This window comes from Salvia splendens, chromosome 6 (genome assembly GCF_004379255.2).
Source record: "Salvia splendens isolate huo1 chromosome 6, SspV2, whole genome shotgun sequence".
Lineage (NCBI taxonomy): Eukaryota > Viridiplantae > Streptophyta > Magnoliopsida > Lamiales > Lamiaceae > Salvia > Salvia splendens.
In genome coordinates, this window is record NC_056037.1 from 36,324,782 (window position 1) to 36,351,761 (window position 26,980).

The 26,980-nt window shown below is 36.8% G+C and overlaps 2 protein-coding genes across 5 annotated transcripts; one reads left to right on the plus strand and one right to left on the minus strand.

Annotated features, from left to right (window-relative positions):
- The first annotated feature begins 6,691 nt into the window (after positions 1-6,691).
- LOC121807522 (probable arabinosyltransferase ARAD1) lies at positions 6,692-10,597 on the plus strand. Its single transcript, XM_042207774.1, has 4 exons — positions 6,692-7,309; positions 8,528-8,821; positions 8,903-8,998; positions 9,814-10,597. The coding sequence occupies exons 1-4, from the start codon at positions 6,821-6,823 to the stop codon at positions 10,228-10,230; spliced, it is 1,296 nt and encodes a 431-aa protein (XP_042063708.1). The 5' UTR covers positions 6,692-6,820; the 3' UTR covers positions 10,231-10,597.
- Positions 10,598-11,294: 697 nt separating this feature from the next.
- Positions 11,295-14,390, minus strand: LOC121806528 (cysteine-rich receptor-like protein kinase 3). 4 transcript variants are annotated; one of them, XM_042206595.1, is made up of 9 exons: positions 14,002-14,390; positions 13,561-13,931; positions 13,370-13,486; positions 13,122-13,249; positions 12,685-12,895; positions 12,250-12,481; positions 12,014-12,164; positions 11,706-11,934; positions 11,295-11,575 (listed from the first exon to the last, which is right to left on the minus strand). In XM_042206595.1, exons 1-9 carry the CDS (start codon positions 14,346-14,348, stop codon positions 11,463-11,465), a joined length of 1,899 nt encoding a protein of 632 aa, XP_042062529.1. In that variant the 5' UTR covers positions 14,349-14,390; the 3' UTR covers positions 11,295-11,462. The 4 variants fall into 4 exon arrangements, with proteins under 4 accessions (XP_042062529.1, XP_042062530.1, XP_042062528.1 ...); XM_042206596.1 differs by having other exon boundaries at positions 11,295-11,518; positions 11,649-11,934; XM_042206594.1 differs by having other exon boundaries at positions 11,295-11,453; positions 11,584-11,934; positions 14,002-14,389.
- Positions 14,391-26,980: the final 12,590 nt, after the last annotated feature.

Sequence of the window (26,980 nt, forward strand, 5' to 3'; positions counted from 1 at the left end):
TTCAAATATAAGGAGTATACAAATATTACATCTAGTGAATTTCGCTATTCACAACACGTACACATCTAATTCTATATTTTCGAGTTACAATGCTATATAGATTTAAGAAAATGTCAACTATGAAAGAATGAGGTATAAAATATCACACTCAATCTTAATATTGGTTGATGACATATATGTTTGGACAAAGACTTGTGAATATGAAATCTCGTGTGCAATTAGCAATGGTCGAAAATTAATAGTGTGTCTTCGTCAATCCACATAAATTCTAGCTCTAGATTTTATTACCTATCAAAATAATACTCTCCTCGAAATATACAAGTTTTAAACTCACAAACTTATACATGAAAAAAGAAAATTTTAGAGCACTACAATTCCTGGAATCTGGGGTATATGTTTGATGTTAATTTTGTCTCTACATTTGGAATATATAATGCCTACAAATATACTATCATTTTCAAAGTATTTTTTAGTTATTCTTAAGAAAAAAAAAATCATTAATGTAATATGCCATCAATGCAATTAAATCATGAAAATTTTATGTCCATACAGTTGGCTTGGTTATTATTCCAGATTAATTATTTATATGAACAATTGTGTAAGCAACAAATTGACCCTTGATTCAAAAGATTGAAAATCTTAAATTTCTCAGTTTCTCTATTTAAGACGTTAGTTATTTATTTGTTGCAAGAAAATAATGGATTCGTGATCATTGGATATATATCATTCTCATGTGTGTTTACAATTATGCAACGAAGAGTTTTATTTTAGATAAGTCGTTCAAATATTTGGGTAATTAAATGAAAGTTCATAGAAATAAGAAATAAAAAAAGGTTGGAGATTGATTATCTTTGGCGAAAACAGCGTATGGAATCATGCCATATATAGTGGTATAAGAAATTAATTGGGGAACAAAGATTATCAGAGAATTTAAATAATTTGAAGAAATATACAACTCCATATATTTGAAACTTAGAGTATCCTATTCGTTTTATTCAAAATAAAATTTCTTTTTTGCCATAAATTTTTATGCATTATTGTTTATTATGTTCAGTAAAAAATATAATTAACAAAATAATGTTTTTCAATTTTAGAAATATACCTTTATAAGTGATTGTATTGAAAAGAAAATATGTCGTTTTAATGAGATAAAAGGATATGCTACATATGTATTAGCTATATAAATTAGACTATTGAGTAGGATGATATTATATGAAATTAGTTAAAAAAATATTAATGGACGAGACGTGGTCAATGGATGGACATCAAATTTGTGTGAATATATAGTTTTGCATGTCAATATATTTGTGTGTACGTTTGTGTGGGGGTGTCAATTTCTTTGAATAATATAATTATATTTTTTTTGTATTTGATCGTTTTTATTGGTTCAAAAGATGCTAATGACTTATCATGCAACTCGAATTTCCACATACTTTTCATAATAATTAATGTTAGTGCTATTTTAAGCTTTGTTTTTACTCTTATCTTTTTGCAAGGCTGCTGTCATCTGAAATCGAAATGTATATATAACTAATCTTTTTTTTTAATTCCAAGTCGATAATATATACAAACAAAAAAAACCCATAATTAAAGGCTAGGTAGGCATGAATTAAAGTCAATAAGAGGACATGGTTTGCTACTTTGCTTTAAGAAGTTTAATATACACACACCCTCTAAAAATGACTTTTGGAGGAAGTGAAACACTAGTAATAAAGTCCTTCACAATTGTGGATGTATTATAATCAATTATATGATCAAGTAGAAAATTGTTGGAATGAAGTGAAGATCGAAGCATACATGAAGGAATAATTCAATCAAGAAAGAAACAAATTAATCCATATTATTAAAGTTAGGGATAAAAATAAATTGTCTATTTTCCTTATAAAATGAATATATATTAATCAAATTTAGTGACAAAAATAAATTATTTTTTCCTTATAATGTACAATAGAATATATAAAGTGATGGATATAATAGACTAAATTCAAACATAAAATAATACTCCTTCGGTCCCATAAAAATATGCTCATTTGAAATGACACAGTAATTAATACATACTCCCTTCGTCCCCAAAGAATATACATTTTTGGGTTCTGCACGGGTTTTAATATAAAATTGGTAAAATTGGTAAAAATATAGTCATTTTTCACAACTTACAGTATATACATGGCCTATTTATTTTAATATAAAAACTGCAATATTACTTCAAATAAAAAATGCTGACTCCACCATAAATCTTTATTAGGGGTGGGTTAATTTAAATACAAAATACACCTAAAATGTCAGTAATTTAATTGCAAACCGAAAAAAACGAGATAAACTTGAACCTATGTAATCCATATGACTGCTTCAGTCTTCAATAAAAACATGTGAACGGTGGATTTTATCCATACGCAGCATTTATTAACTAGATAAGAATTCCACAGATTTTTCAAATTAAGAAATTGTACCCACCTCCAATCTTATCATAATAAAATGCACAGCAAAGATAAATATACACCTAAAAATCATCTATGTAATGATGCTTCTAATTAAAGTAATATTCTACCAAAAAGATAGATAATACTACTACTCTCTCTGTCTCGCTTTAGAAGTAAATTTCGGGCGTCCCGCTTTAGGAGTCTCGGTTGGGATAAATTAATAAAAAATGCTTACAAAGTAAGTAAAAAATTATTAAAAGTGAGTCCCAACATCCACTACAATATTTATTTATTACACACTCAATAAAAAGTGGGTCTCAACATCCATTACAACATTTATTTATTACTCACTCAAATATTTTCTTAAAACATGTGCCCGACTTAATCGGGACTCCTAAAGCGGAACGGAGGGAGTACTATTCAACAGACGTTACGAGGAAAGTTTCCATGCTAATTTATTAAATTCTTGTGCAACAATGGTAAGGAATATGATTGCCCCTTCCCTCGAGCGAAAGAACATGAATATGATTACTCTCTCAAAAAGAGAACTAATTTACTAGGAAAACAAACTATTCCACTACGCGTTCATGAGTATCGCTGAAAAATTCTAAAAATTTATTGGAAAAATAAATGATTCCACTGCCAGTTCATGAGTATCGCTGAAAAACTCTAAAAATCGGCTTCTAACATTAAGTTAGCTTCACATCCATCCCAACTCCCAACTCTTCACTTTTTGTTGTGTAATTTTTAGGGCATCATAAGCTTATATTTAGAACATATCTTAGGAAAACTGTAGTTTGATCCTCTAAGTTTGAGCTTCGTGGTACACTTACCAATAACATGTTAGATCTAGGACATCACAATTGGATTGACTTTAATGACGATTTATCAATTTAAATCTGTAAAATTAGAATTTGAATAAAATCAAACGTCATAATATTCTAAACTTCTGACTCTTTCAGATGTTAATTTAAAATATTTGCAATATAGTCGAGAAGACGTTTTAAATAATATGGGTCACTGAGAATGTTGAGTCTGATGTAACCATTCAATATCTTCGTATCCGAAAATCAACAAAGTTTTTTTTAAAAATTAACTCGGGAGGAAATTACAAAGTTAAAGTTGTATTGTTTACGAATATTGAGTTTTCTTTTTCTATCTTTGATAACTCTGATAATTTCCTCACACGAATTCCACTTTTCATACGCCCAAACCAAATTGATTTTAAGATGTCAGAAGAAGTGTATTATTGCTTAAGAAAAAAAAGAAAAAGTGAAAAACCCATGTAACACTACTGTTGGGCTTTAATGGGTTCTTTTACTTGGGCTTTATGGGCTTTTCAGATTTTGCTGTCCCAGTTATATATACTTGCAATTTCTTTTCTACTGATAATAAATAGCGTCATAGTTTCTGGACAAATATTTTATTTTGTAGGTCTTTTTGGCTCTTTTTTTTTCTGACCCAAGCAATTTTATTTATTTTCATTTCTTTCTCTTAGGCCATCCACAACGCTGTTCCTATACCGTTCCTAAACCGTTCCTTAAACCACTATTTGAGGGCCCCACTGTACTTTTTTACTCCATTCCTTAACTAAGGAACGGAACCTGCAACCCTCGTTCCTTAACCGTTCCTTAACCGTTCCTTAAATTACTATTCATTCAATTTCATTTTTTTTTTAATTTCAACTCAATTCAATTAAAAAAACAAACACATTTTATTAAAAAACACACAACATTAAAACAAAGTTACAACTTAAACTTAAAAAAATAAAAAGCACACAATTAAAATCATAAAAAAATAAAAGTACACAATTTTAATAATTTCATCCGCCAAAGTTTGCCCAAATGTGCTCAATTAGATCATGTTGGAGTTGGGTGTGGGCGCTAGAGTCGCGTGTCCTTGCACGAATAGATAACCGTTCTTGTATAGACGGATGCGCTCCACTTCGAGGCGGACTACTTGCGGTTGAGCTTCCGGGGGATTCGGGGTCGAACCAATTTCCCGCCTCGGGTCCTTCGTCTTGGACAATCATGTTGTGCAAGATTATGCACGTATACATGATGTCGACCATGTTCTCCATGAACCACGTACGAGCCGGGGCTTTGATGATGTTGAAGCGCGCTTGGAGAACCCCGAACGCCCTCTCCACATCCTTGCGAGCAGCCTCCTGCTTCTGCGCAAAAAGAGCCTGCTTTGGGTTCGCAGACCCACTGCACGTCTTCACGAAGGTAGGCCACTTCGGGTAGATGCCATCGGCGAGATAGTACCCCATTTTATAAAGCCGATTGTTGGCGACGAAGTTGATGGCCGGCGCTTTACCATCCAAAACTTCGGTCAAGAGGTCGGACTGGTTGAGCACGTTTACGTCGTTGTTCGACCCGGGGACCCCGAAGTACGCGTGCCAGATCCAAAGGCGGTAGTCGGCAACAGCCTCGAGTATAACGGTTGGGTGGGTACCTTTGTGGCCGCTCGTGTAGGACCCCTTCCACGCCACCGGGCAATTCTTCCATTGCCAGTGCATGCAATCGACGCTGCCGAGCATCCCTGGGAATCCGTGCACTGTTTCGTGAAGGTCGAGAAGGAACTGACAATCGGCCGTGCTTGGCCTCCGGAGAAATTCGTCGGTGAAGGCTGCCCGGATGCCTTTGCAGAATTTGAGCAAGCACATTCGCCCAGTGCTATCTCCGATGTGGAGGTATTCGTCGAACATGTCGGCCGTTTGTCCAGTCGCAAGCTGGCGGATTGCTGCAGTACATTTCTGCAGCGTCGTGTGGCTGGGACGTCCGACCGCGTCGAACCCTTCCTGGAAGAACTCTTCCCGGGCTGCCAAAGTATTCGCGATGTGGAGAAATAACGGTTTCCCCATGCGGAAACGGCGACGGAAGTACGTATCTCCCCAAACCGGGTTATCGCAGAAGTAGTCGCGTACTAACCTTGCGGCGGCTTCCTCCCGGTTACGATGGATGTACGTACGGGAGCGACGTTGGGGCGGAGCGGCTTCTTCCGCCTCCCGTCGTCGATCTTCTTCAAGTGATTGTTCCAATATTTGACGCATTTGTTCATAAGGATCCATTAGTTTGATTAAATTTGGGAGAAGGAAAATAGAGTTGATTTGAGATGAAAATTGGGGTGGAAATAGAGAGAAATAGATGTGTGTTTGTGATTGAAATGAGTATGAAATAGGAGTATTTATAGAGTAAATAAATAAATTAAAAAAAAAAACGGCTATAAAATTAACGGTCTCATTACCGTTAATAAAAAAAATTTTTTTTTTTTTTTTATTAAATTCGAATTTTTTTTAAAAAAAATGAATTATTGCGTCATCGGGACGAAGCCCACTCGCGGGGCAGCGAGTGGGCTTCACGCGTCGAATGGGAGTCCGCCACGTCGCCTCGGCGCGTGGCGGAACGTTTCGTTCCGCGTTCCGGAGGAACGAAACGCGGCACGGCATGGGAACGGTGGCGGCACGGAATGGCGACGGAACGCACGCTGCAACGCGTGCCGCCGCGAAACCGTTCCTCCGGAACGGCATAGGAACGGCGACGGCACCGCGTTGCGGATGCTCTTAGCATTTTAAAATAAAAAATAATCTTAGATCTCACTTAGAGATATGTTTTAGTCTCAAAAATATATCTATACATGTTTCATATAGATCAAATTTTATATGTATAGATGATAGAAATATATATGTAGTTCAAATTTGATAGAATAAAATTAATTTATTTTATCTTATGAAATATCATTTAGTTTATGATTTAAAATTACTGCACATAAAATAAAACGATCATGCATCGCACGGATAAAAGCAATAGTTTCTTTAATAATAGCGTCTTTGGTGTCTAATTAATTAAAACATAGAACATGGTTCCAAACTTCCAATACATAAGTTGACTAAGCATAAAATAAGATTGATTTAAGAAAGACAAATGATATGATAATACAGATCAATAAGAGATGAGAAAAATGAAATAAATAAAAATAATCAGTTTTGCTGGTGGAAAATTGTGAAAATAGAGAATTTGAGAACGATAAAAAAATTTAATACTGGCAGTGTAAATTAGTTAAGCCCAAAAAAAAAGATAAAATGAAAAAAAATTAAAATATTACTAAATAATCCCATTTCCCAACTCATTAAAAAAACATACCTAAAATAAAAATAAAAATAAATTCAGGCAAACAAAAATAACAAAATAATTTGAACAAAATAATTTTTCTATAAATACTCAAATATTAAATAGACTAGTACTATTCATTTTCTTCTTTCTCCCAAATCCAATCATATAAATCACAGTTTCAAAATTTACCAAAATCTTGCTCATTCATTTCATCTGCATTGCGAAAATCCCGATCCACACTTCTCATCTTCTTCCAATTGCCAAATTCTCTGTCTCTCAAGCTAAATGCAAAAATCTATAAGCAGAACTCTCCTCTGCTTATCAGTATGCGTCCCTCTACTCATCGGCGCACTGCTGCTCGGCGGAACCCTGGATTACAAATCGCAATTCCTCAATTTCATCCCTCAGCTCAGTAATGCCTCGCCGTGCGGCGCCGGATCGCCGCCTCTCCGAGTCTACATGTACGATCTGCCGCCGCGATTCAATGTCGGATTGATGGACCCTAACTTCTCCGACGCCGCTCCGGTCACCGCCCGGAACATCCCCGCCTGGAGGTGGAACGACGGACTCCGGCGGCAGCACAGTGTGGAGTACTGGATGATGGCGTCACTTCTCTACGACGGGGATGGGGAATCGGAGTCGACCACGGAGGCCGTTCGGGTTATGGACCCCGATTTGGCTGACGCCTTCTTCGTGCCGTTTTTCTCGTCTCTTAGCTTCAATGTTCATGTTCGGAATATGGCGGAGATCGATACTGTGGATGAGAAATTGCAGGTGCGTTTTCTGTTAGAATTGAATTGTTTTTATTATTATAATCTTAATTATTTATTTACAGGTTAACGTGTATAGAGAGACAAATGTTTTGTTTGTAGACGTGTATAGACTGACAAATGTTTTGTTTGTAGTGATTCAGTTGAGATCGCCTCCATTAGTTCTAGGAATTTCGATTGACTTAATCAGATGGCAATGTGATAGAGCTTGTTTCGTAATTTACACAATATTCAAATCAAACATTCAGTTCTCTGGTGATAGATCAAACGGTGTCAACAAATGTTCCGTGATCATTTAATTTGCATTTAACTAATTAATTTGAAATATATCGGTTTACTTATTGAATGGTGTGTAGAAGAGGTTATTTTCGATAGGAAGTATAAATTATAGGGCCTGTCATTTGTGACATAGATGTTAAATGCATTTTTTGTTCACTGAAGACATTGTGTTGGCTTTCTTCTTGAACAATTACTTTGTCGCTTGAAATTGCAATTTAATAAGTGGTTCGGTGATGATTTTGGTTGTTTAGTCCGGTCTTCAGAGTTTCGACCTTAAACAAAAACAGAGTATGGTTTTATGGGGTGCTTTTGGATCTCCTTATCTGTTTGATCGTCTTGTTGTTGCCCGATTTGCTAATATTGCAGTGTTTTGCAATGAGGTTCTCTTGAGCCTAAAATTGACACAAATACAGATGCATTGTTTTCTCCTGTGTTTGGCCTTGATAGGGCTTGATACTTGCACCTCCGAATAGCTGTTCTCTGAATAGTTAGAAAAATAACTAGTACGGATTATTTTTTTTGCCTAAAAATGGAATGGTAGAGCAACAAGATCATACTTACTTTAAACATGTGAACTGCATCTACGGCTCAGTAGAGCCCAGTAGTAGACCATATTATGGCCTTGTTGTGCTCTTGTGCAAAGTATTTAACGCTCTTGTTCGTGCTGTCCTCCTAGAATCACATTTATGCACCTGACTGAAGCCTTAGCATATATTCTGTAGCATTTTTGCACAATACGGTTTTCCTTCCTGTATCATCCTTTCTTTTGCAATGGATTGGTTAAACTGGATGGGTGGAGAGTTTGTGACTCTTAAGTGTTATACTTATTTGATAGTAATTGATAACCAAGAGACTAATGCATATTATTTTTATTTATGGGCCTATGGCTACAAAATCAATTCTTCTCATTTAGTAAAGCTGATGACATTACTTGTAACTGTAGCTGGAGATGGTAAATATATTAAGAGAATCGGATTACTGGAAGAGGTCTGATGGACGAGATCATGTGATTCCCATGCATCATCCAAATGCTTTCAGACATTATCGTGATCTGCTCAATGCCTCGATATTCATAGTTGCTGATTTTGGGCGCATAATGAACATTTCCACTCTGACAAAAGATGTTGTTGCGCCCTATCCACACATGGTAGAATCATATAGTAGCGAAGACCGTCAAGATCCATACAACTCTCGTGAGACACTTCTTTTCTTCCGCGGGAGGACCCATAGAAAAGATGTATGCAATTCAAACAGGCTTTATCATATTTTGTAGGATTTCGTTAAATAAACACATGTTTCAGACATGCTAATTTTGCAGGAAGGAATTATTCGTGCACAACTTTACAAGGCACTGAATGGAACAAAGGATGTCATTTATGAGGAAGCTCATGCATCAGAAGAAGGCTTCAAAGCGGTAAGTCTTATACTCCCTCCGTCCCATAAATTTGTCACACTTTGACTGGACACGAGTTTTAAGAAATGTAATGGAAAGTGAGTTGAAAAAGTTAGTGGAATGTGGACCCTACTTTTATATACTCCTTAGCTTTATAATAAAATGTGAGTAATGAGTTAGTGGAATGTGTGGTCCCCTACCAAAAATGGTAAAAAGTGAAATGTGACAAAATTTGTGGGACAGGCGGAAATGGAAAAATGTGACAAACTTTCTGGGACGGAGCTTTTACTTTTGTCCCACCTGATGGTAATCGTATTACTTAAAGAAGATACAGAGGTGAAAATGTTATTCCATAATGAGTCTAATGACATGTTAATTGTGCACATGGTCTCTGTACTTCTCTTTGGTTCAGTCTACTACATGCTTTCAGGTTTACTTCAAAAATATTACATATGATCCTAGTTTTTGCTTTTCCTCAACTAGATTTTCCCTTCTTGCGATGCATGGAGAACATTAAATGCCTACTAAACTATTGCACGGATAACATTCAATGCCTACATAAATATAATGTTAGAGTTCAATTTTAGATACAGATATAGATTCCTATATTTTACTTTCAATGTTTGCAGCTATCTCTTATTGCTCCTTAATTAGGAAAATATCTGGATACTAAATTGCTTGAGATCTTGTGTCACGAGATGAAACTCAGGAACACTGATATGTTCTCTAGAGGGATTGTTTCTCTGTAGAGTTTTCTAGCTTTGCTCGTATGGCTGGAGCTACGCAGTCATTCTCAAGTTTCAACTAACAAATTATCTTTCTCTTGCATATACTAGTCTGCTGATCATATGCGTTCATCAAAGTTTTGTCTCCATCCTGCGGGCGACACTCCATCTTCATGTCGTCTATTCGATGCTATCGTCAGCCACTGTGTCCCCGTCATTGTGAGTGACAGAATTGAGCTACCCTACGAAAGTGAAATAGACTACAAGGAGTTCTCCATTTTCATCTCAGTAGATGAAGCGCTTAAACCTGGCTACTTGGTCAATGAGCTCAGGAGCGTTTCACAAGAGAAATGGACAAACATGTGGTTGCGACTCAAAGACATTTCACGCCACTTTGAATTTCAGTATCCTCCCAAGAACGAAGACGCGGTCAATATGATTTGGAGACAGGTGAAGGCGAAAGTTCCCGCAGTTAAGCTTGCATTGCATCGGAGTAGGAGGCTGAAAATACCCGATTGGTGGAGATAACACTGAGAAGCACGTTCTTATATCTTTGTACATTCATATTCACTCTTTTTGGCACAGAAGTGCAATAAGGTGTTACGGGTTTTTACGGCCATCACTGGAAACGCTAAGCAGGAAACGCGCTGTCAATCATTTGCGATGTGTACCCTGCTGGCGAATGAGTTGTATAGTTGCTGAATTTCTACTTTGCAGGATGTGTTCGTGTATCGAAGGTATGCAGTGTTGTATGTTAATATTGAGAAAGTAGGCCTTGAATTTGGGCAGGGAGAAGAGATGATTTAACTGCAGATTGTAAAGATATTGATTTTCGGGTGACTAGTAATTTGTACTCTCTCCGTTCCATAATATATGTCACACCTTCTTTGTCCAATAAAAGATACTCCCTCCATTCCATAAAATATGAGCAATGGGTATGACACATGAATTAAGAAAAAATTGGTAAAGTGAGAGACAAGAGAAAGGTATGATAAAGTAAGAGATATGAGGAGAATGATAGTTGAAGTAGGGTTACTTGATAGTAGGATTTATATTATTAAATTGATATAAATTTTTAAAAATGGGATGCACATATTTTTGTGGTACGGATGAAAATGAAAAATGCATATATTTTTATGGGACGGAGGGAGTATCGCATTTCTTTTTTAGGAAAATGTTTACTTCACATTAATATTAATACACAAAATAAAATTTCTTAAAATCTTATGCTATTATCCAAATATGTCATTGGGAGGAAGAGAAGGTCATCCAAACCACACTAAAACCGTTTTTCAGTTTTTCTCTTCATTATAATGGGCCAACATTACCTTGTAGATAATTTCTTCGTATTTAAGAAGCGACATTTACAACTCATCACCCATTACCTTAGTTACTCATGACTCCTACCTTTTTACATCCTTTTTTCAATTTTTTATATAGTTATCCCAATGTGATTAATTTACATAATTCATTAAAGTTCTAAAATGACATTTTATCGAAAGTGAAAAAAATACACAGTTGAAATGCTAAAATTATTTTATTGAGAGTCCAAAAAAATACATAAATGCAATCACTCGTTGTTCAGATCAGAGTTTGCCCAAATATGTTTGACTAAATCGTGGTTTAAAATAACAAATAATCATAGTTTAATTACTTTAGTACAAATGATGAGTAGGATGATGACGAGAGAAGGGATGAGGACGAGACACCAAAATAGGAATACTACAATGATATTCTTCACTATATCCGACCCAACGAGTTTATTTTTCTGGATCAGGGAGTGTCACTCCACGAGTGAGTAAGGTAGTTGCATCAGATTCGGAGGCAGATTCTTGTGTAGAATGCAAACTGTCATTATCAATATGAACTCCAACTTCCGACCCAACGAGTTTATTTTTCTGGATCAGGGAGTGTCACTCCACGAGTGAGTAAGGTAGTTGCATCAGATTCGGAGGCAGATTCTTGTGTAGAATGCAAACTGTCATTATCAATATGAACTCCAACTTCATAACTAAAAGACGGCGTTCGGACAGCCCTCTGCACCCCAACGGATCCATCGCCGGAAAGCATGAAAATGACCCGAGACATGGTTGGCCTCGAAGAAGGCGTTGACTGAACACAAAGCATAGCAATCTCCACCATTTTTTTCACTTCTTCCACTTGATATTCGTTCAAGTTCAATGCCACGTCAACTAGGTTTTGGTGCATGTCTTTCTCGTATAACTTCCATGCCTGCATTAGCATATATAATTAGGACTATGCCCTTAAAATGATTGATTGCACATTTAATTTACAGTGTTTGAGTATTTACCTCTTTAAGTAAATATTCATAGGTGGAATCTGGGGTGACATCAGTGGATCTTCTGCCGCTGATGATTTCAAGCATCACAATTCCGAAGCTGTAGATGTCGACCTTCTCAGATAAATGACCCCCGATGGCGTACTCCGGTGCTGTATACCCCCTAATCATGTATATGTATACATATGTATTATATAGACAAATAGATAGATAGATAGATAGAGTGATGAGAATGAGACAACACTTACAATGTTCCTGCAAAGTTAGTACTGGCATGTGTCTGATTCTCAGGGAGAAGCCTCGCCAAACCAAAATCCGCAATCTTAGCTTGGAAGTGATTGTTGAGTAGGATATTGCCCGGTTTGATGTCTCGATGTATGATGGTTGTGTGGTAATCCTCGTGCAAAAATGCAATCCCCTTTGCCATACCAAATATTATATCCACACGTTGTTTCCAGCTCAACAATCCTCGATTTTGACCTATTCAAGAAAAAAAAATCTCAATTTAGTGTAAAGGGAGATAGAACTGAAACAACCGTATAAGTTTCACATACAACTTCACCTATTAAGATCATGAAGTGACTCTCATGGGCTATTTCTCACTTATAACCAATTGATTTTAAGATAGATACTCTCGTAGTTTTACCAAACTCACCTAACATTTTATATGAGCGGGAACATACCGTATAAGAATCTATCGAGGCTTTTGTTCTCCATGAACTCATAAACAAGAAGCAGGTCAGATCCCTTTGTGCAGCATCCCAAGAGACGGTTTAGGTTGCGATGATGAACATTACTAATAAGTCTCACTTCGCTCTCGAAATCTTCCTTTGCTCTACTATGTTTCATATCCAGCTTCTTCACTGCTACAACCGTATCATTTCTCAATGTCGCCTACACAAACAAATAGGTGCAATTAACTGGATATCTCACAATCATAGAGTACACACAATACACACATTTCACAAGCACGAACAAAACATTGACACAACACAACATATGCAGTAGTACAGAATATAGAGAAATACTTGTATGCTGGCATATAAGAAGTTACTACTATAAATTCTTCAATCTCGTATACTTTCAGACATATTAAAACTAGTATAGTAGCTATTATCACCTTGTAGACGGCACCAAAAGCACCTTTTCCTATTTTATTATCCTCACTGAAATTGTTTGTTGCTTCTTTCAAATCAGTGTAGCTATATCTATTCGGAAGTTGCAACTGCGTAGCCCCCAATATATTAGCTGAACGTACAATCACAGACAAGAGAGAAAGATTATGAAGATGAAGATGTATGGTAGCCAGCCTAATTATATATCCAGAAAAATAGAAACCAAAATTAATAAAATACTGTAATAATGAACCTATTAGAGCGTTCTTGAGCTGCCTTGAAAACTTGAACCACATGAGTGTAGTTGCTACAATTACAAATAGTAGGGAACCTCCAACCGTTCCCCCTATCACTGCCTTTTCATCGATTCCTGCAGATTTATTTGAATGAACATTTGCTTTTTGCTAAAAAAACATACTTATCTACAGAGGGAGTATTAATTACCTTTTCCCGGTAGTTTGAGAGGTGTTGTCTGATTACCGGGAAAGAAAGATTGATTGGAATATCTCATAAAACAGGCAACATCGGTAACCCTGCCGCCCGTTGCATCACGGCAGTCCTGTAAGCTATTATATGCCGTCTGTAAGCAACCTTGGCAGCCGAGTTGCGTGACTGTGCGGGCACACTGCGCGACCGCATAAACAATTGTATTTCGTTGGCTCGCTGCATAATACTCTTTCATCCTTGGAGTTGCCACTTTAAGATCACTCAGCAATCTAGTTTTCTCTTCCGAGAAACCGGCTGCCGAGGATGAAACATCGTCACATCTTAGCCAATTGTCGCCGGTCCTTTGGTAGAAGTTGTAGCTCTCATACCTGCCTCAAATAGTAATACTTTTGTATGTAGGCACTCCGCTTTATATGAATTAGTTAGTTAGTTAGTTACCTGAGGAAACAGCCGTCAAAGACAGCCCGGCCACCGAGTGTGGAGCAATTGGTGGTGATGACGCGTACAGCGGCGTCGAAGCAGGCCAAGCAGTCGGCTGGAGACAAGTAGTTTCTGCACTGCGCCATGGCGTAAACAGAGGAGGTTGGAGAGAATTTTGTGTCGGCGGTGGCAAACTTGTCCGAGAGATTAGCTCGGAGTTGACGGAAGGTGGCATCGCGGTCGGTGAGAAAGTTAGGTGCATCGTTGGGTACAACTTCATTGCTGCATCCATCACCCAAACTCCATGTCTGCGGATCAGACTTCACTACTTGCAATAACATCACCCCAACCCACCAAATTATCATTTTTATATGTTTCTTTCTATTCCAATTCCTCACTTCATCTACTCATACACATATACATATAGGAAAATGATCAATACAAAACTTGATCTCAATACAAAATCCAGACCAAATCATGACCATGAGATTTGACAATCCAATGGTCAATAATTAAACAAAAATACGGAGGGTCATTGTAAAGCAGTTTTAGGTCATATTATAAACTTTGGGTTTGAGGTCATGTTAAGATCATTTCATGTCATCCTTACTATAATGACTTAAAAATAAGCTTACAATGACCTAAAAATGACTTTTGTATGCTTGGTTCTGCATTTTTGTATTAAGAATGGTTTTGCTTGGATCAAAACCCTATACATATATATACAAAATCTTGTATATATGTCGTTTTCCATTAAGAAATATACAAGATCCTTTGTGTGAGTGGAATATACATCTCATTTGTATATATTACTTTTAAATGAAACGTGAGTTGAATGTGAGACTTTATTACTATTTATAGTAAAAATGAACCGGAGCTTCTATTCGCAGATGGACAAAAATGGAAAAAATTCTTCCGAGACGGAGGATCCATTATTTATGATACGTAGCTGTCTTATTACGAAAGAGTACTACTACTACTCTATAGGATAACGAAAAAGACTTTGGTCCGTCAACCTTCAAGTCTTCTACGCAACCGTGTTCATTCTAAAGGAAATAAATGAGTACTAAATATTGGAGAGGGACATGGAAAGAATCAATATATACTCCATCCGTTCATGAAAAATAGGACACATTATGAATGACACGGGTTTTAATATGAAATTGATAAAGTAAGAGAGAAGCGGGAAAAGTAGAAAAGTAGTGTTAGTGGAATGTGAAGTTCATATTATTAGTAAGAGAGAGGGAAAAAAATAAGAGAGAAGTTGTTGAAAACTTTACCTTTTTAAATGTGCTCTATTTTTTGTGGACAACCAAAAATGGCAAATGTGCTCTATTTTTCGTGGAGGGAGTACAAATCATGACTTATATAAAACTTTTCTTTCAAGAAATAGGGATATTAATTATTGGAGAGTGTCATGAAAGACTAAATATATAAAAGTCACGATTAGCTCTTACGAAACGTGTGCATTCTAGGCTATATTACATTAACTTGCTTGATAGAATTCTCAACTACATTACTTAAAGAAATTTTAGCTTCCACCTAATTAATTTAAATATGTATGACTATCTTTTAATATTTAATTACTTAATTAAAATGATTCGATAAAGATTAAAGTTGCTAAAGTGTATTAATTTGTTATAGAAATAAGTATAGATACCATATGAGATTTTCTATTTATTGAGAAACCAAATAGAAAATAAATGGTCTTATTTATATATAAATACTACCATAACCACTGCAAGCAATTCCGCTATTATATTCTAGATGGATTAAGTACGCTTTCGCTTTATATTTTATGCTCCTTTTCCATTGTTCTTAGTTAATAATCATGGAGAGATTTATGTAATTATTCAGTTATTCCATACTTAATTTCCTGAGGAAACAACCATCAAAGACTGCCCCGGCCACCAATGCCAGAGCATTTGGTGTTGCCAATAAAAGTTCGGGAGGCATACCAGTTCATTTTTTCTATTCTATTTTGAATTTTTTTCAAATACACTTAGCTCTTACCAAACTAATGATGCTGCGAACTAAATAATTATGAGCTGAATGTTAAAGCGTGCTAAATTTGATAATTTTTAAATTTCAAACAATAGTAACGATGGATGCCATCTTGTTTGGGAATAAAAGAAGAAGATAAGCGGTAAACGACAAAAATTCAATAATACTTCTTCCATTCCAAGGAAGATGACCTCGTTCTTAAGTGATGCGAGATTTTATGTAGTTTTTTTATGTGTTAATTGGAAAAAATAGATTAAGAGAGAAAATAGATTGGAGATTGCGACAACCCAAAAACAAAAGTAGGTCATCTTCTGTCGGACGGAGAGAGTAATAATATAATACACCCTCCGTACCACATTAGAAGTCTCGGTTGAATCTGGCACACGTTTTAAGAAATGTAATAAAAGTTGGTAAAAAATAGGAAAATGTGGGGCCTACTTTTATTCTCTTTTCTTTTCTTATTTTATCGAAATATTGTCTTTTTTAACATCACTAAAAGATGTCGATTTGTGCATGGATGAGACAATTGAAAAAAAATGAAATTTCGTGATTTAATATTCCAATTACAAAGTTCATGGGACAAACCAGATTTGACCAAATATCATGATTTAAATGGTTATGAATGATGTGAATCAAATGCTATGTCTTTATTCCCACTTTTTTGAATGGTTAATATGATTTAATGCTTGCAAAAGTGTGTTTTCTCATGTAGGAAGTAGAATGAAGTGTAAAAATGGAGCGGGGAAGAAGGTAGTAGTCGATTTTGGATTGCAGACTCGTTTCGGCTAGTAGCCCAAACCGACGGAAATTCCATAACAGTCTCGGCGAGTCACCGAGAATGACGTTGTTGGCTTTACCGATTGTTGTGATTTTAAAAGAGAGAATAAACTGGCAATACAGAGACGGAAAAAAGAGAGAGAGAAAAAGAGGGGCAAAAGAGAAGGAAGGAATTCCGGTCAACATTCCGACGATCCGATCCCAAATCTCCATTCCATTTCATGGAGCATGATTCCTATGATTTTTATTGTGATTTCCACCATGTTTTCAGGTTAAATTTTAAATTTTGCTCCAAGTTGTAAATTATGCTTGTTTGAGTTTGTCTACACCATTTAATCCATGTTTTATCAAACCATCAATGTGCTTGTTGATTATACATTATGTTTTTGGTCATTAATGTAGTATTAATTCTATTGTCCATTGTCTCATAAACATAAATTGGGAGTGTTAAATTGATTGGTGTGCTCTCTAATTAGACTTGTTCAGGGAATAATTGATAGTGGATTAAGTATGAGAATATAGTAGGAGAATCTTAATCCCGCACTTTCGCAGGAATTTGTATACATTGAAAATTGGTTCATAGATTAAGTGTTCTACTAATTCTGAACTACTCATTATATACATGTTCAGTGTATGTAATTAGGTTGCTGGAGTAATCCCAATATTTGCATTTTTTATGTTGGTGTAAAAGAAAATGATTCATGATTCATGATTCAATCTAATGAGCAATTTGGAGTGACATGTCTTACAAATTTGCTAAGTGCCCACCACTGTTGCCAATGCCATTCCGCTCAATATCAGTGATTCATCTCATGTATCTAGATTGAGCTTATGTCGTGTTGTCGTTCCATCTTCTCCATTTTGTTTGTTCGGTTCTGATATAATTTGAAGTGTAAGAACAATAGAGCCTAAATTAGTATCCTCTATTTAAATATCATTATTTTTTATTTACTTTATAAAAGCGACAACAATTATTTCAATCATAAAATTTAGCTAATTCTTGTCAAGTCTCCTAGAGTCTGAAAACAAAATATTAAATCTAAGAAGTAGGGGTGCTTATTCAGCCAGTTCCGGTTAGAACCGGACGGTTGACCGCTTAACCGGTTACAAAATTTTTTAAATTTAAAAATTGGAATCGAAACCGATTGGTTCCGGTTTAGAACCGGTCTGTTAAGAACCGGCCGGTTCAAGTTTGGAACCGAAGAACCAGTTTGTGTCTAATTTTAATTCACACTTTTACTTGATTAAAAATTCAAATAATTCAATACCCAAAAAGATTAATAATCCAACATCTAAAAATATAGCATATCATGAATTTAATACCTAAAATTACGAATAAATATAAGCAAATAGTAAGAACTAACAAAGCAACAATATTCATCATCCAATATCTAAATATATAAACAATAAAATACTTTAAAAAGTCTGACACCTAAAAATATCTGATAAGTCAATACCTAAATTATAAAATAGGGTTAAGAAACTTGAATAATAGTATTAGGGCTCGTTTGATAAGCTAGTAAAGCCAAGATATAGATATATATCCATTCATTTCTAAATGTTTGATATCCTATTTACACTATCATGAAGCCCGGGTAATTCACAATGGCCCATCTTGAGCCCGCAGATAATGCCTCAAAATATGTAGATACGTATCTTACCAATTTGGTGGGATACTATTCCTACTTCAATTTATGGATCCAGATAAAATAAAAAATCTCATTCATAACCTTTTCATACCCTTTAGCCGTCTATCTCCCATTCACAACAATCCTCCATCGTTGACATAGAGAGGCGGATTTGCCGTCGTATTCACTGCAATTTGAGGGTGATCTGCCTCTTCTCTATCTAGATTCATTCTCTTTGTAGAATTTCTCCCTCTCTTTTCTTGCTTTTTTTCGACAAGTTGCCAGAAACGAAGGTTTCTTTGAAATTTCATCTGCAAGGACTTCATCCGGTCAGTTCTTCATTTTCCGTTCTTTCTCTATTTCTCTATTATCTTTTTCATTATGAAATTCTTTGTGAATAGTAAATTAGTTGTGTATTACGATTGAATTTTTCTACCCCCAATTCAATGTAATTGATGAGTTTCAAATATATTTGTAGCCTATTGTGATTGAATTTTTCTATCCCCTGTAAATCATGCGATGGAATTGTGGTCAGATACAATGAATTCAAAATTCTATTCAATATGGTATCATGTAAATCATGCGATGGAATTGTGGTCAGATTTTACATGCGATGGAATTGTGGTCAGATACCATGAATTCAAAATTCTATTCAATATGGTATCATGTAGTAAAAGCAATTACATGTATTGGAGACTTTTGGGGCATCACTCTCTCTCTCTAGTGAAGATTGATGGATGAGGGAGAGGGAGAGGGAGGGGGAGGGAGCAGTTGACAGTGGTGTTAGACTTTCGACTTGTTATGGATGATGAGAATTTTCTGGCCACAATTCCACATTCTGCCTCCAAATTTTAGCCACAAACAAAGCTTTTAAAAGTGACCGAATGAATTGGAATGCCAACCATTTAAAAATTATATCCATTAAAAAGTTCATTAAGAATCTTATTGATGATGTGTGTAGTTTTAGTGAATTTTTTTTTGCTAGTTTTCGTAGTTGTTCATTAGACGTAGTAGGTTGTTCATTAAAAAGTTCCTTAAGAATCTTATTGATGATGTGTGTAGTTTTAGTGAAAAATTAGTATATTAAGTTATATTAATGTGAAATTATAAAATATAGATTAAAAATTAAATTTAAATTTAAATTTAATATAGAAAGAAACTTGAATAATAGTATTGAATAATCTTGTGTATTATATTAATATTTTCATGATCCAATGCCTATCATTTAATTATAGTTAGCAATTTAGGGACGAATTAACGGTATAATATAACCCATAAAAGTAGAAATGATAATTTGAGCGACACTTGAGCGTGAGTATATTTTCTCTCTCCTCCCTTCCACGTTTCTCTTTTACTTTCATTATCCATCAATTTCTCTTTCTTCACCCACTTTTGCTTCCGTCTAATTCAACCAGAGGGAAGAAGAAATCCTCACTCACTTTCTCATCCCTTCAATTCAACCCAGTAGAAAGAAGAAATCCTCACCGAATTTCTCATCCCTTCGATTCAATCCAGCAGAAAGAAGAAATCATCACCTGACTTTCTAATTCCTTTGATTCAACCCAGCCGGAAGAAGAAGAAAAAAAACTTAGATTCAATTAAATTATGGCGAAATTGATATCCCGAATAAGAGGCGAATAATTTCCATTTTTTATTGTTTTCAGTTTTTGTTAACTTTCTTTTACCATTAAATTCAATTGAAGAAAGAACTTGGATTCAACTGAATTCTCGCGAAATTTATCTTCATTGTTGCTTAATCAATATTTTCTGCCATCGACGCAAATTTGTGTTTTCTTCTCTTTTTTTCTGAATCAATTCTTGACGACGCTTTTATTAAAATATTTAATTGCAGTAATTTCATTGGCAATAGGCAAGAGTGAGAATAAGAAATTTGTTATGGGTTTCGCATCTCTGCAATTTTGATTTTAGGAGAAAATGAAAGCAAATGTTTTGTGGAATATCAATTTAGAGAAAAAATTCATGGAGAGGAAACTGCTTGGTTATGAATAATGTTGATGGAGAATTAGATTTATAGACAATAAAATTTTTTTAAAAATAAAAGAAAAAGGAGAAAATTAGTTTAGTAGCTCACGCTGGCGCTCAAATTGAGCGCTCAGCAGGACATCTCTCCCCATAAAAGATTCCTAGAAGTAATAATTATTTAAAGATTCCTATGCTGTTGAGGACACCTAATCTTCACAAACGGCAACCCATATTAAAAATGTGACTTTAGTTTTGCTATAAAACTACCTACCCAAAAAAGTTCTTAAAAAAGTTCTTCGTGATAAATTGATAGTGGCGCATACCTTGACTTTTTTTCTTCAAAAAATTAATCGTTATTCACCAAATTGATAGTGGCATACCTTAATTATTGGATTAGATAGACACAGTCTAATACAAAATCATAAACGATGATTAACTTTAAATATTTAAGCATTTAATACCTCTACTTATAAATAAGAGTGAACTAAATGAAAAGTCTCTGACATTTCCATTTGTTTCACTTTAGACCCCTGACTAAAAAAAATATCGCCACAAGTCTCTGGCCTTTAACATAATCACGTATGAGGTTTTTTTGGACTAAAAGGCCCTTCAGCCCTAAAAGGGCATTATGGGCATATCACACGGACTTCTGCAGTGTCAGCCTGCGACCTGACGCGATTTGACGGCTGTGCGTCAGCCGTTAGCCGTGCCACGTATACCAGACTCCATTTGTGATTTACCAAATACATTTCAAAAATTTCACGCCATGTCCCATCTTCTTTTTTATTTATAACATTGTATTTTAAAATTAATTAAAATAAATATGGATTATAATTAAAACAACATTCTCCTAGAAAATATGGTCAATACATATAAGAATCATCCAATGTAGTTTTTGAAGTATGGGGTAGTTTTAATATCACAAATTAATTTGGATATATCCTTCAATATTTAAAAAAGGACATGGGTATGGTATTTATACTAATTAATATGGTATTTATAGTTCAGGTACGTAACAATCCATTTCTAGTAATTTTTAATGTTTTAACCACAAATTAATGAACATTTACTTACTGTTTAAATGACTGATCAATTTGGTGCATGTAGTCACATTTAATATTGTTTGCCTTTTTTATTTTCTTTATCCCATTTAATTAATAAAGTGCTTAGTCACCTATAATCAACGAGATAATATGTGATAAAAACTGTTTGAAAATATAAACCGTAAATTTGTAATTTTGTAAAATTGAATGATAACAATAATAATAATGAAAAATTAATGGAATTATCTTATATTCAAAGTATTTAGGTGTGGCCGTGTGGATAAATTATTTGAACGACAAACATTTTAATTCTGTTTTGTTTCATAAAAGTAATAAAAACATTTTAACTTTATTAGTAATAATTTACTGAATTTCAGACAATGAAATTTGCCTAATACAAAATTAGAAGACCATAATTTGCGAGTTCAATAAATTATGCAGCAGTTTTTTTTTCTAAAATATGAAAATATATAATTGCTTGTCTCTGACAATTGAAAGAATTTCCCCAAAATATGCCACGAATCAATGTTAATAAGAACAAAAAGAAAGAAATTAAAAAAAAAAAACTAATCGACCTCTTCCTCTTCGTCCTCCTCCTTCGTCCTCCTCTTCGTCTTCCTTAAACAGAGATCGGCGCCACAAAATCCAGCCAGAGAGTAATAGCAGAAGAAAATCGACAGAAGGAAGAAGAGTAGCAGAAAAATTCTACTCCTACTACTTAAAAAGGGTGATATCTTAACAAGGAACTGGAGAAGTGTCATATCATTAGTGGGAAAATGTACATCTTTTAGGCTATCCACAATGGCGTCTAGCGCACCGCCTAGCCGAGCGCCGGCGCTAGGCGGTCGCTAGGCGAACCATTGCAGCTTCCGAAAACCACCGAGCGGTTTTTCGGAATTAAAAATCGCCTAGCGCTAGGCGGTCGACGGGCACTGGGCGATGCGCTGGGCGATCCGCTCGGCGCCATTGCAGCGTCGGGATCGCCCAGCGCATCGCCCAGCGGTTTTTTTGTTTTTTTTTTTAAATTTTCGAGACACTATATATACGCGATTTGCACTTCATTTTCATTCGCACCACTTGTATTAACGAGTACTCTCTCTATCTTAATTTCTATACAAGATCAACACCGAGAAATGGATCTAAACAATGAGCCTAGTTCAGGGACGAGTGGTTCTCAAACTCCCCCAATCCCCGTTGGAGGCGGATGGAATCAGATGCCCGGGTACTACAACATGTACCCGTGGCAGCAGATGCTACCCGGGATGCCGACCGGAGGGAGTCCGCCGGGGGGTTCCCGGCGATGCCGGGTTGGGGACCCAATATGCAGATGATGCCGGGGTGGGCACCCAATATGCAGATGATGCCCGGGGGAGGTTCGGCGACGCAGGGGACGCCGGGGGGAGTACCGGCGACGCAGGTGACGCGGGGGAACGTCTATCGCCCCAGTTTTGATTTCAGCACTGCTTCGTCGCACACATCGACCCCAACGGATGCGCAACTCACGCCGAGCGGTTTTGATGAATTTTCGTTGGCGGATTTGGGGTTTGATAGTCTCGGAGTTCCGGAAACTCCCGTTCAAACGGGGGGAGCAGTGCAGGGTAGTGGCGCCCCAAAGAAGAAGGGCAAGGGAAAAAAGGTCGGGGAGTCGTCGCAGCCGGGTGGGGATGACCCCACGGCACGGAGAAGGTGGACGGACGAGGAGAGCGTTGCCCTGTCAAGGGCGTGGGTGAGTGTTTGCGACGATCCTCTTGTTTCTAATAACCAGAGGATCGTCAACATGTGGGGCAAGGTAGCAGCAGCCTACCAGCGATTTTGCCCGGAGGGGAGGCCACACAACGGGGAGGATTGCCGGAAGGCGTGGAACCGAATCAGGGCTGCCGTCTCCCGATTTTCGGGTTTGTACGCCAACGCCCTCCGCATGCAGAGTAGTGGCCAAACGGAGGACGACTGCAGGAGGATAGCGGAGAAAGCCTTCCCCCAGCCCGGGTTGTATAAGGACTTCACCTACTGGAACTGCTATCTTGTGCTGAACGACTCTGAGAAATTCCGAGTAGGTGTCGATGCTGGCTGGCCGAAACGGCAACGATTGAACTATATCGGGGATTTCAGCGGCAACAGCGGTGGTTCCCACGACCTCCCCGAGACGGACCAGGTGCTCCCCAATCCTCGTTCGTTCGGCCGCCGACCTCGCCCCGTTGGGCAAAAGCGGGCGCAACGAGCGGCGAGGGGGGTCGCCGGGGGTTCCCAGGAGGTCCAGTCGGCATCCCCCTTTGACCGCCAGTCTGCAGAGGATCTCAAGTACTTCGCGCGTCAACAAACGTGCCAGATGATGGTGAAGACGTTAGCCGAATGGCGAGCGGCGACGGACCCCCAGGATATGAGATTTCTCTTCACATTGCTCGAGAGCATGAATGACGATCTGGGTGGAGGCGGCAGCGGCGGTGGCAGCGGAGGCGGCGGTGACAGTGGCGACGGAGGCGGTGGCGACGGAGACGGCGGTGACGGCGACGGCGGTGACGGTGGCGACGGCGACGACGGAATCGAGGGAGCCACCGAGTGATTTTTTTTAAGTAATGTACTTTTTTTTAATGTAATTTTTATTATTAATGTACTTTTTAAAAATTTTAGTAATTTTTTTAATTTATTGTACTTTTTTTAATTAATTGTACTTTTTTTAAAATTAAAATAGTATTATTAATGTTTCCCGTATATGTCTCGTAAATTAAATTCCGTATATTGTGTTATTAGTGATGTGACTATTGATGTGGCTGGGCTATTTATGATATGGCTAGGCTATGGCTGGGCTATTTCTGATGTGGCAGGAGGATTTTTAGTATTGATAACGTGACAGGAGGAGTTTGTGGCTGGGTTATGGCTGGGCTATTGCTAGGCTATCACCACTGTGGATACCCTTAACCTACAATATATTTCCAGAAATCCACAATGAAAAAAATAAACACAATTCACTCCTTTCTATCAAATCAAACATTTTACCATATATTTCTAACCTACCAATGTTAGTTGAGTAATTGCGATTAAAGGTATTACAGTTACTTCCTTACTATTAAGGAAGAGTATTGAATTCAATAATTGTGAGGATAAAATTAGAAGAAAATTTCGAATAGCCTACTGAGGTCTAAATCAGAATCCACAAAAAGGCTTAGCTCAAAATTCTAGCATGTCTTCCGTAAATAATTATTCTCATTATACACATTTGAAGAATTTTCAAATCAAGTTCATTCGCCCAGCTAGATCACACAGCAACTTAAACATAAGTTCAATCAATAATCACTCAAACTAAATCTAGAAATTAAACATAAGTGAGAGAAGGAAGTGAGAGAAGGAAGAAGAGAAATTTATTTGCATACACTCAAAATACAGATGCATAGTAACACGCAGTATGTGGAACATCAAATTTGAGTTGACACAGTGCAGTGTGCAGACCTAATTTCTGCAAAAGTGCAGCCTCCCTGCAGAGTAGGCCTGCAACAGAGGGCAATGACTGAAATGCCCTTCAAGGCATAAGGGCCTTTTAGTCCGAAAAATGGCTACAAATATCTGATATGTGATTATGTTAAAGGCCAGAGACTTGTGGCGATATTTTTTTTAGTCAGGGGTCTGGAGTGAAACAAATGGAAACGTCAGAGACTTTTTATGTTAGTTCACTCTATAAATAATAATTAAATTTTCTATTATGTTCATATATTAAAATTAGTTTTTATCTATTTATCATTAATTTCTCTATACGATAAATTATTTTTGTTATTAAAAGGGATAACTGCGTTAAAAGTCATCAACTTTGCCCGAATGTCGGTTTTTTCCACGACCTTTAAAATTGGCGTATAAAGTCACCAACTTTGTCGGGTCGCTGGTATTTCCCAAATTGACCCGACCATGTGTTTTCCGGCGACTAAAAATCCTATGTGTCATTGATGCGAAGCTTATTTCCTATTCTTTACCCCGGATTTCATGTTAATTATAACTCACCAAGTCGTGCTTTGAGTGTAGTTTCGGGTGTTAGAAGCTGGAAGTTCGTCGGAAATGCATAGCTGAGATTCCAGAGAGTTCGCCCGGTCGGGCGTTTTGATGTTGCTAAACGCCCGGTCGGGCGTTTCCATATTGTGCATGCGGACTCCAGAAAGTTCGCCCGGTCGGGCGTTCTGATTTCAACTAAACGCCCGGTCGGGCGTTTTCCGCGAGGCCATGCAGTAGCCTTTCGCCCGGTCGGGCGATTACCTCCTTTGAATTCGCCCGGTCGGGCGTTTTAGTCGCGTAACTGCGATTTTGCAGTTGACCCAGCGGTTGAAGGATTAAAAAAGATGGGAAAATGAATTGGAGGTGGAGACGGATTTAGAAAGGAGGATATACAGAGAAAAATAGAGAGAAAGGAGGAGAGGAAGAAGAGAAGGAAGGCATTCCGGCCATTATTCCGACCATCCATTCCCGAATCCCGACTCCACTCGACGAGAGCATCACACCTATGGTTTTATTTCTACATTCTACCATGTGTATAGGCTAGGCTCTCTTTGTTGCTCCGAGTTGTAATCTAGGCTTGTGTATTTGTTTTAACACCTTGAATCGTATGTTTGATACCAACAATGTGTTTGATAATTAAAATGCTACGTTTTTGGCTAATGATGTAGTGTTGTTAAATCTTAACTATTGTCTCTTTAACATAGCTTAGGATTGATCGTTTGTTGGTATGCTTTCGATTTAGAACTGTTCAGGGGATAAATTGATAGTGGATTAGGTAAGTGATTATAGTAGACGACATTTATTCCCGCGCATCCGCAGGAATTAAATGTCGTTGAAAGTTGGTTCATGGAACAAGTGTTCAGCTGACTGTGAACTATACGTCGTAGACATGTTCAGTGCACGCGATTAGGTTGATAATTATAATCCCGTCGTATGTTTCGTTGTAAATGGTGTAAAACAACGCAAGCTTAGTGAGCAACTTGGAGTGACTTGTCTTTCTCGTATTAAAAATCTCGTTTCAGTAGTTTAAATTAGTTAACCATCTCAAAATCAAAACAAAATATTTTTATGCTTTGTGTAGTCTTATTAAGCGTAAGCAATCTCGCCTCCCTGTGGATCGACACTTGAAATACTACTACGATACTGTATTCTTGCAGTAGTGTAGTATTATTAGAGTTAAAATAATTAAACTTGATAATCTTTATGCTTTGATTAAGAACTCTAAAATATCGCATCAAGTTTTGGCGCCGTTGCCGGGGAGGCAATAGCTTGTTTATGCTTAATTGTTTTAGTTTTTATTTTATTTTGTTTGATTTTCTCTTTTTGAGTTTTATAGGTACTTTGTTCGTGTTCTACGGTGTGATAGCCATCTACCACGTCCGGACTCGAAGACGAATGAGTGTTTTATTTTAGGTAATTTTTAGCTAACTCTTAGTTTAGTTTTTAGGTAGTTTAGTTTTTCACTTAAGCACACACTTTTTATAGTACTTACCCCGAAGTTGTCGAGAGGTCTCGCTTTCGGTAATTAGGAAATATATTGTGCTTGTGCTTGGTGTATTTTCCGTTGTGTAGATAAAAAAAAAAGTC

Bases quoted from the DNA above. Each gene is read 5' to 3' on its own strand.
- LOC121807522 (XM_042207774.1), top strand. From the start codon at position 6,821: ATGCAAAAATCTATAAGCAGAACTCTCCTCTGCTTATCAGTATGCGTC. The intron at 7,310-8,527 runs GTGCGTTTTCTG...TTGTAACTGTAG, and splicing joins CTGTGGATGAGAAATTGCAG to CTGGAGATGGTAAATATATT. The intron at 8,999-9,813 runs GTAAGTCTTATA...TGCATATACTAG, and splicing joins CAGAAGAAGGCTTCAAAGCG to TCTGCTGATCATATGCGTTC.
- LOC121806528 (XM_042206595.1), bottom strand. From the start codon at position 14,348: ATGATAATTTGGTGGGTTGGGGTGATGTTATTGCAAGTAGTGAAGTCT. The intron at 13,932-14,001 runs GTAACTAACTAA...TATTTGAGGCAG, and splicing joins TTTGACGGCTGTTTCCTCAG to GTATGAGAGCTACAACTTCT. The intron at 12,165-12,249 runs GTAAGTGTTGTC...ATACATGATTAG, and splicing joins ACTAACTTTGCAGGAACATT to GGGGTATACAGCACCGGAGT.